Source organism: Hyaena hyaena, unplaced genomic scaffold, assembly GCF_003009895.1.
Source record: "Hyaena hyaena isolate Hyena2069 unplaced genomic scaffold, ASM300989v1 scaffold_466, whole genome shotgun sequence".
NCBI classification, from domain to species: domain Eukaryota; kingdom Metazoa; phylum Chordata; class Mammalia; order Carnivora; family Hyaenidae; genus Hyaena; species Hyaena hyaena.
This window is the reverse complement of record NW_024081099.1, coordinates 229,503-244,177: the sequence shown is the minus strand read 5'-3', so window position 1 is coordinate 244,177 and position 14,675 is coordinate 229,503. Positions and strand designations below refer to the sequence as shown.

Here is a 14,675-nt window from a genome sequence, read left to right as displayed (position 1 = left end):
TGCTTTCCGTCACTGGAAAGATGACGTCTTCCTTCCTTCTTTCTCATGTCCCATATTCTCCCTTCTCACAAGAGTTATAAAGAAAGGGCCCCAAGTGGAAGAAACCCTAACCAAGAAATATGCAAATACTAAGTTGTCAAAAGTCAAAAGCATCTTTTGCTCTTTGTCTTTAACAATAATTATTTAGTCCTAGGAAATAAGGAATTTGATTCTGAGAATTGTAATTTCTCAGTAGCCCATGCAGTCCTAGGCTGCTGTCATTTGCTTTCAACTGTCTATTTTTAGCCATCCACAGTTTCCATCATTTTGTGCATGAAAGAGGCAGTAGTTCACCTGTGCTCTTGTCCTGAGATGGGTAAGGGGTGATGTCCACGTCTGGGGGTTCTGTGCTTAGGAGGTCCTGCTGGAGAATGGCCACTTTCATCAGCCCCAGCAGTGCCCTGCAGTGACCATGAGCTTCCTGGCAGCCCCAGGCCCTCTCTGTGAAACAGTCTATACACGCCAACTTACACCAGCCCTGACACCTTTATGCCACGTGCCAGGGGACTTCGCCAGGAGCAGAGGGCTCCATTTTGGAACACAAGATTTTGCTTTTGTGGTTGTTCCTATTGCTCTGTTTTTGTGTCTCATTTATTTTTTTCTAAGTACAAATGCCAGATGTTTTTCTTGGCTTTTAACTCTAGAGATCTTTAGAAAGTGTGGAAAATAATCTTGTTATCAATAGGCAGGCCCAAAAGACTGGAAGAAAGTTTTACAGTTTACAGATATTTTGGACTAATAAACAGTGAGTGGTAATATTTAATATGATGATAGAAATGAAAAGGTTAATAAACTGCAGTCAGATCAGTAAGAAATTTAAGCTGCCTGCTCCCTCCTGTCTTCCTACTAGGAGGGTAGGCAATGAGTATTTAGTAAAGACAAACGGTGAAGGCTTAAGTTGTGTTCAGACTTTTGATGCTGTTAGAGCAGCATCAAATAGGCTTAATGTACTTAATTAACTAATTTTTAAAATGAGTGCTGGTATAAGTCAGGATGAAAGGAGGAGTAAGTCTGTAGAGCCTATAAAGTGTTATGGTTTTGGGGAATATTAACTACTGATTTGATCAATGAATAAATATTTTGTCTGGCAAAAAGTCATTGGCAGGTAGACAGAACACAAAGATGCTTGATGCTTTTTCTTTTGAGGGACTCAGTAGGTAACAGATCTGTAGACTGGTGTCTACAAACACACATTTGAAATACACGTTTATATGTGCTTTTATTACCCCTGAAAATCAGGGAAGAAAACGATTTCCTTTGAGACTCTGACACAAAAAAACAAAACCACTATAGTAGAAAGTGAACTGCAGTGTGGTTACTGTCCTTTGGTTGATGAAAGAATTATAAACTATCATTCTGCAAACAGAACTTCAGGCAAGGGGGTCTGATTACTCTGATTACTTATATCATCTCTTAATTGTCCTTTTTTTTTTTTTTAAAGTAATCTCTACAACATAAGACTTGCATTCATGACCCAGAGATCAAGAGTTACATGCTCTTCCGACTGAGCCAGCCAGGTGCCCCTTAGTAGTCCATTTTGTAAGAAAGAATTGTACAGTTAGATCAGAGCAGCTCAGAATTATTGTTGTTAAGACATGTTCATGTTTTTTTGAATGTTTATTTTAGAGAGAGAGAGAGTACATGCATGTGCCCATGAGCAGGAGAGGGTTAGAGAGAAAGGAAGAGTCTCCCAAGCAGGCTCCATCCTGTCAGCACAGAGCCCAAAGTGGGTGCTTGATCCCACGAACTGTAAGATCATGACCTGAGCTGAAACCAAGAGTCAGTCACTTAACCGACTGAGCCACCCAGGTTCCCCAAGACATATTTATATGTTAGATCTATCCTGAATGTTTACTGTTTGGTTGATAGAAGCTGTTGAATGTAGACAATTCTAGAGATTACCCTGTTAATCTGATAAGCACTTAATCTTTTCAAATTTAATATCAATTTGTGAATATTAGAAATTACTTATAAAATATGTACATTAGATGAGTTAAAGCAGAGTCCATCTGCATGTTATTATTTTATTTGTTGATTTCGAAGTCTTGCTAACAAATACGATATATAAGGGTTTAAAAATGATAAATGATTGCCTCTCTTGACACTATCTTGCTTACTTATAGTAATAATAATCATTTTGAAAATGCTAGCCTAAAATATTGGAGTAGGAAAGAATCTCCAAGCATCCAGACGCCTCATTTTATACATCAGAAAGCAGAGCTTACAGAAACTTGCAGCTTAGAGTAATTTGCAGCTGAGTCCAGACTAGAGTCCAAGTCTCACTGAGCCACGTGACACACTTCTTCCACAAAACCACCAGGCTTTTAAAAAAATATCTGTAGTATTTACCTATTTCCCCTCAAATTAGCCATAGGTAGTAAAGGCACATGCATACCATTAGTCATTTAAGATCGATTAAAAAGACTCATAAGTAATCAATCCAAGTTCTGATCTCCTTCTGAGTTTTGATTTGCTTGAAACATAGATCATCCATTGTTTTTCTTTTCTTCAATTTTTAAAAATCTAAATACTTTGACAAAAAATTCACCTGTATTTGATAAATCTCACCTCAATCATTGTACTTCCAGGGGAAAAGGAGTAGCAAAACAAACCCCGTTTTCTGCACTGGGCCTTATTCCCATTTACTGGAGCAATGTCTGTTGCCGAGGAGATGAAGAAAATATACTGCTTTGTGAAAAAGACATCTGGCAGGGTGGGGTGTGTCCTCAGAAGATGGCAGCTGCTGTCACATGTAGCTTTTCCCATGGTAAAAAAAAAAAAGTCTCTTTTTACTTTCATTGTGTTTTCAACAAAATTCCAGATGATAAAATTGTCTTTGTTAAATCATTTCCTAAAAGAGTGTAAACACAGACACAAGTCTGAATCATCATATTTTACAGTCTTCAGTAGGAGTGCGTCTAACATTCTGAATTGCATTTGACTTGCAAATGGTATCTCACCTTTAATGTGTTTTCTATTTTATCTAATTTGTTTACAGAAATATTATATATGAAACAATTATTTTGCTAATGAAAAGTCATGATATAATCAAGATGGGAAATCATCATCTTGAAATCAAATATAAAATACAGCAACTACAATAAAATATTGTCACTCTGCTTATAGGACAATATCATCATGGTACCAGTATTCTCCTTTGAGTTGTAGATAGCAACCTCCATAATCTGGACAACTGCCTTGGATAAAGGCTCCTTCCGTATACCATACACTTGGCCTGTATGGTTTCAGTACACAAATATGCATATGTTCATATGAACATAAGTGGAGGAGGGACTGGCTGCTCTTCATGATTGCTGATAGATTTCCTGGGATCATATTTTAATGTGACCACAAACTGAGACCAGCACACTGTCACAGCGTCCCTTCTTGCATTCTCCTTGGAGACAGAAGCATGATCAGATGTCCCAGGTCTTCAAAAGCTACCAGGCAGCCCAGGGCATTGGTGTCCGTTGGGGTACAGGTATCAGGGGAAGAATGGAAAAATTTCTCACCACAAAACATACAGAGACTCACTTTAGAGTAATTTCTATGAATTGGCTGGAAGAACCAATTGTAAGATAGGGGACAGGTATGTACTCAGAGAACCACATTTCTTTTTTGAGTGGGCCAGGTGCATGCTAAATCTTGATGTTATGTAAATTTTTCCTTTTCTTCCTTTGATTCTCCACTTTTGGGTAATGCTACTTTGGGCAGTACATGTTTATGCATTGCTGCTTCAAGGATGATGCGAATTGGGCTCAATAATGCATTCCTTTTTGTAGATTACTTTATGTTTAACCTGATTGATAAAATGTTTAACATTTTTCAAGTAGTGAAGTAAATAAAATCTTGAAAACAATAATTATTTTTCTTTCAGGATATCTATCTACTTAAAAACATTCCTCCTACTCTCTGTCGTCTATCCACCTGTTTATACTCTGGCTGCAAAGATAAACTTAAGGTCATTTATAAGGATCTGTAAAAATGTAGGAGATTGAGATAAGTTAGCAGTGAGAGTGAAAAAAAATTCAATGAGAATGTGAAAGGCTCAAAGCAGCAAACACTGAGTCTACTTCAAGGCACAGTGATAGACCCTTGACACATTTTTGTTTTTAGTTTGGAAATTACATTTAGTGTCTTGTCATCTAGTCCTTGTTGCTTTTCCAACACTTCCAAAGTAGGAGATGGGTAGCAGCATTGGGTGTAGGAAGTAGTAATCTAAATGAACATATCTCGGAGTTTTATTTATCCATAAGTTAAGCATGAGTCAACTACCTCACTGAATTCTCTTTCAAATGATTTTCAGGGGGATGTGGGATGTTGATGTCATTTGGTCCTTGAGTTTTTTAAAACTTTTTTCACGATTACTTATACAGCCAGAAAAAACCCCACGTGTTTTAAAATAAAATGTGACAGACACAAAAATAAGGTAATATGACATATGGTTCTGGGTTGTAGGTGATTTTAAGTTTCTTCTTAACACTTTGTTTTTCTGTTTTCTCCAAGCTTACCACAGTGGTAGGTGGAGGGGAGGCAGGGAGACTATAATAACTTTAAAAACGTATACATTTTTCCATAATTTTTTCTATATTTTCCAAGCTTTTTAAAGGAAAGGTAAACATAATAACATTCAAATTTAAGTTTCCTACCACCAGTCAGCCATCAGTTAATTATAAGAAACTAATATACAATATTGAGAACACTTACATTTATTAAAACTATCTTTGTCTTTTTACAAATTGTAAGTACTAGTTGATTTTTTAAAAAAAAATTTTTTAATGTTTTTATTTCTAGGAGAGAGAGAGAGAGACAGCGTGAGCAGGGGAGGGTCAGGGAGAAAGGGAGTCACAGACTGAAAAGGCTCCAGGCTCTGAGCTGGCAGTCAGCACAGAGCCCGATGTGGGGCTCGAACCCACGAACCGCGAGATCCCCACGAACCGCGAGATCATGACCTAAGGGAAAGTCGGATGCTTAACCGACTAAGCCACCCAGGCGCCCCAAGTACTAGTTGATTTATATAAATGAGCTATATTCTAAAGATTACAGTATGAGTATATGTAAATATTCACTGATCTGAATCTGTGCTGCAAAACTCAAGGATGATATTTGAACATAAATATGAGTATCCCAATACCGTTCACTGACAGCTGTGGAGGGATTAGAAGCCTATTTCATGTGGGATAAATGATTAGCATTTGGCAAAAGCTGTAATTAAATTTCTGAATAGGGGCCCAGCCTATTCTGAACCTTTTACCATATTACATCCATTATTCTAGAAAAATTATCCTGGCTTACTATTTCCCAAACACATTCAGTGTTGTGCTTCTGTGCTTTTGCTTATCCTTTTCATTTTGCCTGAAATGCACTTACCACATCTTTGACTTCTGAAATCCCATCCATCCACCTTTGCCCTCTTCAGATAACAGCTTCTTTGGAGGAGATCCCCAGACCACTTCACATCCAAACCCCTGCAAGTTCCTGATGATCCCTTCTCTCTACTCACTCTCTCCATGTCCTTAGGTAATAACCTTCACAAGGATGAGGTCTGTCTAGTGCTCCTGTGAATGCCCCGCAGCTCCTGCAAGTGCCTAATATCTGTTTGTCAAACAGTATTGAGTGAATGAATATTGCTAGTTATTTTTCCATGTTTGGGATGCTCTTTCTAGGCTTTTAGCTATCACTTATCAGTCTAATCAGCCCACAAATATTCATTGCGTACCTTCTGTGTATGCTGGAAACCTGAGATATGCCAGGGCACTGTCTCTGTCCTTAGTTCTAGCTATTAGGAGACAGACAATTGACATGTAAACCAATAAATCAGTGGCAATTTTAGATAAAGTTAATACTCAGAAGGCAATTTAGTGGAATGTGTCTTAAGGTGCTGCATTAGCCAAGGTAGCCAGGGCAGGCCTCCTAAGCAAAGGACAATTCAGCATTGAAAACTGAGGGACGCAGCCAGGGGAAGATCTATGGGAACATTATTTCAAACAGAAGGATCAGGAAGTGTACAAACCTTAAGGTGGGAATGAACCTTGAGTATTTTGGGGATAGAAGGATGAGAGCATTGTAAGTATACCCTGGTGAAGGAGGCCAGGAGTAGAGAGAGATGTTCAGGATGCTAAGGGCTAGATCAGGGCATTGTGGACTGTAATAAGGAATTTGCAATGAGAAGCCTTTGGTAGTTCTTAGAAAATGAGTGTAAACTGATTCATATCCAAATGGATTCTCAATATTGTTTTTTATAGGTATTGGCCATGATGTTCACTACCTTGTTATAATGAGTTAGGTGTTAACTTCAACTTGATTTCTGCAGATATAAAAAGGGGGACCTGGGTGGGTCAGTCAGTTAAGTGATCCAACTCTTTATTTCAGCTCAGGTCATGATCCCATATCATGAGATCATGGGATTGAGCCCCATGTCTGGCTCTGTACTGAGCATGGAGCCTCCTTGAGATTCTCTCTCTCCCTCTGTCCCTTGTTCTCTCTTTCTAAAATAATAAGAAAATATTATATGTTGGTAATGCTCAAGTTACTATAAATTACAAAATCAGTGTCACCACTACAATATCATTAAAATCAAATGTGTTTGCAGTAAACTACAGTTTTGAATGTGTTTTTTTCTGGTTTCTGAGGTTGTTGGGGGAAAAGTGAATTTAGACTATATCTTCTTTTCTTTTAAATATTTTTTAAAGTAATCTCTACACTGACCATGGGGCTCAAACTCACAACACTGAGATTGAGAGTTGCTTGCTCTTCTGACTGAGTCAGCTGGGAACCCCTAGACTACTTCCTCTTAAGAGCTATTTGTATGAACATAATTCAATTTGGAGTACCTTTTTTTTATTTTTAGAAAAAAAAAATTTAAGTAAACTCTACCCCCAGTATGGGGCTTGAACTCACAACCCTGAGATCAAGAGTTGCATGTTCTTGATCTGACTGAGAAAGCCAGGTGCCCCCAATTTGGAATATTTTAATTGGTCAGGAATACCATAATACATAATACATGTGAATATGTATGTCCAAATCACTGAAGTGGCTTAATAAATATGATTTAATTACTGAGAATGGCAAATAAATAGAATATATCTAATCTTATCAGTCAATGCGGAGAAGTTGGTGTAATTAATTTGTTTCTAATCTCACACGGCACAGGCCCATCGTTTCCTGTCATACGCCTCGTGGGTGGGAGCAGCGAGCGGGAAGGCCGAGTGGAGCTCTACCATGCTGGCCAGTGGGGGACTGTCTGTGATGACCAGTGGGATGAAGCAGATGCAGAAGTGATCTGCAGGCAGCTGGGCCTGAGGTTTGTTTTTATTCTTGTTTAGTTCCAATTTGGAATCTGTTATTTCCATACCCAGAGGCAGGTGTGTATATTTAAATTGCACATTTCCTCAGAGGAATAGAAAAAGCCACCTGGTGATCTTTGTACTAGGCTGTAGGCTCCCTGGGGAGAATTTATATGTACTTATAGGTCTCACCTGCCTGTGTCTGAATTCAATTGATTTTATATTCCTAAGAATCTCAGCCTTTTACTGCTGTTCATTAGTAGCCTTTACATTGCTTCTAGGTAATGGCCAGCACCATCGGTCACAATGACTTACTGAAGTCATCCTGTGATACTAGTTGTTAGGCTTTAACTGAAATTTTGTTCTTCTCCCCAAATATTATCTAAACTCTTGGCTTTGCTTTCTTATTTGTTAGGTTATGTGCTTAGAACAAAGGATGTTTATTAATGTGCAAAGGAAATAATTCCCACATAGGGTGTGGAAGTGAATGAAGCATATGTAATAAAAACAGCAGTATGAAAATCAATACACCATCTTGCCTGAGTTGTGATTATTCTGCAATAGCATGCTGTAATTTTAGATTTTTAGATTTTTCTGTTTTTCTTTAATGATTCAGAACATTGGTATTACAAGCCTATAAGTTCCTATAAAATTATATTATGTGATCTTTTCAAAGTTGATATTTTACTTTAACTTTGTAAATTTCTTCATTTAGCACTTTGGGGGATTGGTGATGGGGAGGCCTCTTGAGATCAAAGCTTCTCTGTTCACGTATCTTTTTTTTTTCAATGAAGCATAATCCTTGACAGTGAAGCATGATTTTTTTTCTTAAATAGTTTATTGTCAAGTTGGTTTCCATATAAAGCCCAGTGCTCATCCCAACAAGTGCCCTCTTCCATGCCCATCACCCCCCTTCCTTCTCCCCTACCCCCATCAGCCCTCAGTTTATTCTCAGCATTCAAGAGTCTCCCATGGTTTACCTACCTCTGTCTCCCCAACTATTTTTCCCCTTCTTCTCCCCCATGGTCCTCCATTAAGTTCCTCCTAATCCACCTATACCTGCAAACATATGGTATCTGTCTTTCTCTGCCTAACTTATTTTGCTCCGCATAACACCCTCAAGGTCCATCCATGTTGCTTGCTACACAAGGCCAGATTTCATTGTTTCTCATTGCCATGTAGTATTCCATGGTATAGATAAACCACATCTTCTTGATCCATTCGTCCGTTGATGGACACTTAGGCTCTTTCCATGTTTTGGCTATTGTTGAGAGTGCTGCTTTGAACATTGGGGTACATGTGCCCCTATGCATCAGCACTTCTGTATCCCATGGGTAAATTCCTAGCAGTGCTATTGCTGGGTCATAGGGGAGTTCTATTGTTAATTATTTGAGGAACCTCCACGCTGTTTTCCAGAGAGGCTGCACCAGTTTACATTCCCATTAACAGAGGGTGCCCGTTTCTCCACATCCTCACCAGCATCTAGACTCTTCTGATTTGTTCATTTTAGCCACTCTGACTGGTGTGAGGTGATATCACAGCATGATTTTTGAACCTTAAACCATTTATACTCATTTGTTTTGCAATTGTTTTTGCAACTGAAAACTCTTTTTCAGAACTCTGTGTTTATCATGAAGCAATTTTTTTTTTTAATTTTCAAATGCTTTATTTATTTCTAGGAGAGAGAGAGAGACAGCGTGAGCAGGGGAGGGTCAGAGAGAGAGGGAATCACAGGCTGAAACAGGCTCCAGGCTCTGAGCTGGCAGTCAGCACAGAGCCCGACGCGGGGCCTGAACCCACGAACCGCGAGATCATGACCTAAGCGAAAGTCGGACGCTTAACCGACTAAGCCACTCAGGTGCCCCTATAATGAAGCAATTTAAAGGAAAATACTGACATCTTAATATTTTACCTCTAGATACTTCAGTATGTATCTCTTAAAAATAAGAGCACTATGCTACATGGCCAAATTAACATTATCACAACTAATATATTTGGTAATCATTCTTAACATTGCCTAATACCCTGTCACATTCAGTTTCCCATGGTTGCCCTCACAATGTCCTTGACACACAGTTTATCTTAAGCAGAATTTAGTCCACAGTCAAGCAGTGCATCTAGATGTTGTGTACCCGAAGTCTCTTTGAATCTAGAACAGCCTCTTGTTATTCAGGACACTGACTTGTGGAAGAGACAGAACCATTTGTTCTGGAGAATGTCCTACCTTCTGGATTTGTCTCATTTCTTCTTGCTGGTGTCATTTAGTTTACTCCTCTGGCTCTTGTAATTCCTGAAATTGGAAGCTAGATCCAAATGCTTGATTAGTTCAAAGCAAGTATTTTTGGCCAGGAATCATCAAAGGTGATGTGTTCTCATCTTGCATCAGAATAGCAGGGGGTCTTTCCCTCACTGCTGAGGTGAAGCTTGAGCACTGGGTTAAGGTGGCATTGGCCCAATCCTTCACTGTGAAGTTACATAGTCCCCCTGTAACCGATTCTGGGACCTACTCACTATTTCAAGTTTATGTGTGTGACAGGATCAGCATGGCAAATACTGTGCCTCTGGGGCTTACAATGTTCAGTGGTGTTAAGTTTACTGGTACGATCATTTTCTTTGGATGGGTCAGATAGGACCAACTAGTTCCCTTTGAGAAAACTATTATTAATCATTACATTTTGAGAATAGGTTATAAAAGTGTTCTGACTAGATATCAATTTCAATACTAAATTTCCTCAAATTTCCAGGTGTTGTTGGAGTCAACATAGCACAAACTTATCAGCGTGTGTCCTGTTCTCAAAACAACCTGGATTTGAGTCGTACTTCTGGAGATGAGAAGAGTTATAGAATATCTTTTATTCAGAGTCCCTCATCTATAGCATATTTCCTAACATACAGGGGCTGTTGTCTAACACAGGTACTAGAGCAGTTAGCACACATAACAAGTATAAAATATACATCAAGGTCAGTCAAATTAGGGACCATTATAGTTGAAAGATATTATTAACATTCAAAGTAAACCAAGTATTTGGTAGCAAAATTATCAAACACTATTTCTCTATCCAGAACCTCTTTTTAGTTAGCTGTTTTATGAATTAAAATATGAATTTCATATTTTAAAACATTGTAGAGTGTGTATATGTATATTTACTGGGCTATCAATTGTGTGATCATTGTATACTAATTGATTTTCATGTTAGTTACTAAGAAACTTATGTCTTTGCCAAAAATTTTAAGAGCTATAGTAATAGCACATTTAACCTTACCAGTTGCAGTATGGATTACTCTGTATTTAAGCTATAAGGCATTTTTAATTGTTAATATATTTCTGTAGGGAAGAGGCAGGTTTTATTGCTTAGAAAAATGGATAGAAAATTTCAGAGACATACTGTGAATGTTAATTATATTTACAGTTATAGAAATGATCCTAAAAATTTATGTTGTAATGCACAGTTCTGTCTTGAGAGCCAGAGTTTTTTCACTTGCATTTTTTCAGATTACATTAAACAAGGACCATTTTGACAAACAATAGTCTATTGCATAGAAAGAATATAGAGATGGAATCACCAAGAAGACTGTATTAGTGTTGAACACGTGTGAGGGTCATGTGTTCATATCTTTCTCGAGCATTAGCTTATTGCTATATTTTAAAAAACTGTTTATTTATTTTGAGAGAGAGAGTGCAAGCAAGGGAGGGACAGAGAGGATCCAAAGCAACCTGTGGTGTCAGCACAGAGCCCAACGTGGGCCTTGATCCCACAACCCTGAGATCATGACCTGAGCTGAAATTAAGAGTCTGATGCTTCACCAAGTGAGCCACCCAGGTGCCCCTTATAGCTATGTTTTGTATGAGGAGATTCATGTATAGAAAAGTAACAGAAAGGAAAAATATGTCCCAATATATGAGGCAGCAAAAATCCCCCACAAGCCTATGCAACAAGCAACGATTCAACTTGGTAGACATTTGTTTCTATTGTAAGTACTCTGATGCCCTGAGCTGATACTGTTCGTTTGCCTTTCTTTCACTTGATTTAATGGTTATCTCATAAGCTTGCATTAAAGCAGCATTCTGCAACTGTTCTTCCTGTAGAAACTGTTTTGCTTACTTAATGGCACAGCACTCTCAGATGAAATCATTTTCAGTGGTGCATGGTTGCTAGCAGCATAATTGTTGCTTGTCTCGATTTGTGATTTTTTCTTAAGCAAATTTAATCTCAGTCTTATTTGTTTGTTGGATTCCCGGAGGGAAACTACATCATGCCTCCCTGGAGTGGTGGTTACAATTTCTTTGTGAGAGGCTGTTTTTGTTAACTTTTATCTTTTAATGGTGTCTGTAGATTTTTTTTGGAGTTGGCAGGCTTCCTAAATATAATACTGTACTTTTGATACTTCAATTTGATTAACTCAGAACTTGGAGAAAGATGAGGAGGAGGAAAGGAGGCAGCCAGATGTTAGAAAGTTGACTTGAGAATGCATGTGTACACAGTGAAGTTTCAGGTGGAGACTTTTAATCAGAGTTCCTTTTGTGCAGTTAAAGTTAAAACATTTCCTGTGTCTTTCAACACCCTTAGAAGCATAGCTTAGAACTATGACATCATATTTTATGCCATGGATACACCATAATTTACATAGGAATTTAAAAACTGTGAACACATCTTTTTTTTTTTTTTTTTGGCTATGAAATGATCAGACAATTCAATTTTATTGAATGATCAGAATAAAAACCTGGTACAAATTGCTATTAAAAATACTTCTTTCCTTTTTTATTTTACTTTACATTAATTTTTTCATATTTTATAGATTTTACCATAAAGATAAACCTAGTACAGGGAGTTATTGAGCAGGAGAGAGACCTTGTCTAACAAGAGGTAATTAGTCCCTCTGAGATTACCTGAAGTCATACTGTTAAGTAAGAACCAGAATCTTGAGACTTATGGTTCCCAATGTAGAATTTTTTCTTTCATGTTATACTGTTTGCAAAATAGCCAGCTGTTATTAAGAACAAATACCAATAATAGAGCTGAAAGAAATAGGGAAGCCAAGAGATAAAGGTGAATTATAAGGAGAAAATGATGATGACATATTTTAGATGGACTACATTTGAGGTGCCATCGATACATCATTGAGAAAGCCCCAAGAGGCTGTAAGATAGCAAAGTATTTCAGAGTCAGCTCTGTTTTAGCCAAACAAGTTTTACTATCCAGTGGTGGTGTAACACTGGGCAAATCATTTAATTTCTGGAACTCAGTTTCCTCAACTGTATATGGGGATCATAACATTGGGTTGTAGGGAGGATGAAATGAGTTACTACATATAAAGCTGTTAGACCAGTGCCTGGCATATAGTAAGCATTCCGTGCACATCAAGTATCACTATTGGAAAGGCAGGGAATTTGTTCTCCAAGAGAAATCTTGGAAATTGATCATTAAAGGTGAGTTTTTTTACTGATAAGTAAAAAACACTCATAGTGTCACAAACTGATATTTGCAGTGAAAGAACTAATCTTTCATAATCTAACAAATAATGATCTTGCACAATACAGTTGTCTAACTCTATTATGCATCTACTCAAAGTAGTAAGTAAGCCTGGGGATTGAATTAGTTAGATGGTGCTATTTATTTGGTCTTTTACTATGAAAACAAACAAACTTTACACGAATACAATCAGATTAGCTAAATAGGTTAAAGAATGTTTTGGATAAAGATCAGAGGTAGAATCAATTTAGTATTTACTAGGCATTGCTGTTATGTAGGTCAAATAGCTTTGCAGGGAAAAAAAAAACCCTAATCAATGTATGATATTAGAGCACCCCTATTCCACAAATTTATTCTGTGGTCAGAGGGTAAGAAAGTGGGCCACACTGGAAATTTTACTACGGATGAACTGCCCAGGGTTGGTGTGGGAATAATTTCCGTAAGGGAAGGACAAAAGACATGCAGCTTTATCGAATTCACATGGCAATTATTTGACTTTCACAGTCCATGAGTTTTATGTTGCTTTTCCCAATATTACACAATCTCTATAGAAGCAGAGTCATCAGCTTCTTTGGTGTTCCCTAAAAGCCAGTGCAGTCCAGGACATCAGGAAATACTATTGGCTCTGAAGGAATGTGTGTATATGTAAAGTTATCTCCTTAATTTTTCTAAGCTCGAAAACGAGCCAGAAAACCTAGTCTGTGTTGCATTATAGTTTCCTGGTTAACGTCTTTGTTGTTGTCATCAGATTTATTCTTTTTTTTTTCTGATTGGTTAATTTCAATTAAACATTTTGAGATCATTAAAATAATGTTTATAAATAATGGAAAATATGGAAATATATAAGGAAGGCCATAAAATACCCAAGTGGTGTTTCAAAATGCATTTAATCATAGATGACTTTCCTCAGAGTCACTACTAGGGGCTATTCCTCTTGTATCTTGTGTTCTCCCTTAAGGAAGAGACACAGTTCAGAGGCAACTAATCAGGCCTTTTGATTTTCCCTAGGACCTCTATCACATGATCTTTAATATATTTGAAATACAATATATTTCAGTTTGCCCAGTCTATCTTGAATCACTCCCAGCTAATCATTATTTTAGGGTTGGTTTTTGGGGAAGGGCAGGGAATAAAAAGCCTTTAGTTTGTAACCGTTTAACCTAAGTAATTTACAAAAAATGATACTAATCTTTTAAATCTCTAAAAATATGTTAGCTAAGAATGCAATCTTATTGTCTTAATGTGACCATTGAGCATCTTGTCAAATGTTGGATGGCCATGCATATTTCTTCCGTGATAGCCTGATCTTCTTCATTCCCCTATTTAATGTTGATTGTTTTGTCTTTCATTATAATGTAATTATAACATTATTATTATTATTATTAATCTCTAGGAGTTCTTTTCTTTGATTGCTGTTATATATTGCAAATATTTTTTTCCTGCTTATTGGTTTGCCTTTTGATTCTGTTTATGGTATATTTTGCTATACAGTATTTAAATTTATATGTGGTTAATTTTCACTTTTTTAGTTTTTCTGACTTCTGGGTTTCTCATCTTGCTCAGGAAATCCTCTTTGTCCCAAGGTGATATTATTCTTACACTATGGTCTTTATTTTATTCGAGCAACTTCTTAGCCTTCCATTTTTCCTATTCTCCCTCTTTCTCTTCTATTTTTTCTAAAATTTTTTAATGTTTTATTTATTTCTGAGAGAGAGAGAGAGACAATGTGAGCCGGGGAGGGTCAGAGAGAGAGGTAGATACAGAATCTGAAGCAGGCTCCAGGCTCTGAGCTAGCTGTCAGCACAGAGCCCAACACGGGGCTCGAACTCACGAACCGTGAGATCATGACCTGAGCTGAAGTCGAACGCTTAACCGACTG

General features: G+C 37.5%; 1 protein-coding gene across 2 annotated transcripts in view; it reads left to right on the top strand.

Annotated features, from left to right (window-relative positions):
- PRSS12 (serine protease 12) overlaps positions 1 to 14,675 on the top strand; it is a 74,459-nt gene that overhangs the window by 13,050 nt on the left and 46,734 nt on the right. Inside the window, exons 3-4 of one of the 2 annotated variants that reach the window (XM_039253819.1) lie at positions 2,628 to 2,806; positions 7,192 to 7,342. In XM_039253819.1, coding sequence (XP_039109750.1) covers positions 2,628 to 2,806; positions 7,192 to 7,342 — 330 coding nt within the window. The remainder of the gene's footprint in view (positions 1 to 2,627; positions 2,807 to 7,191; positions 7,343 to 14,675) is intronic. The other variant, XM_039253820.1, reaches the window with a different exon arrangement.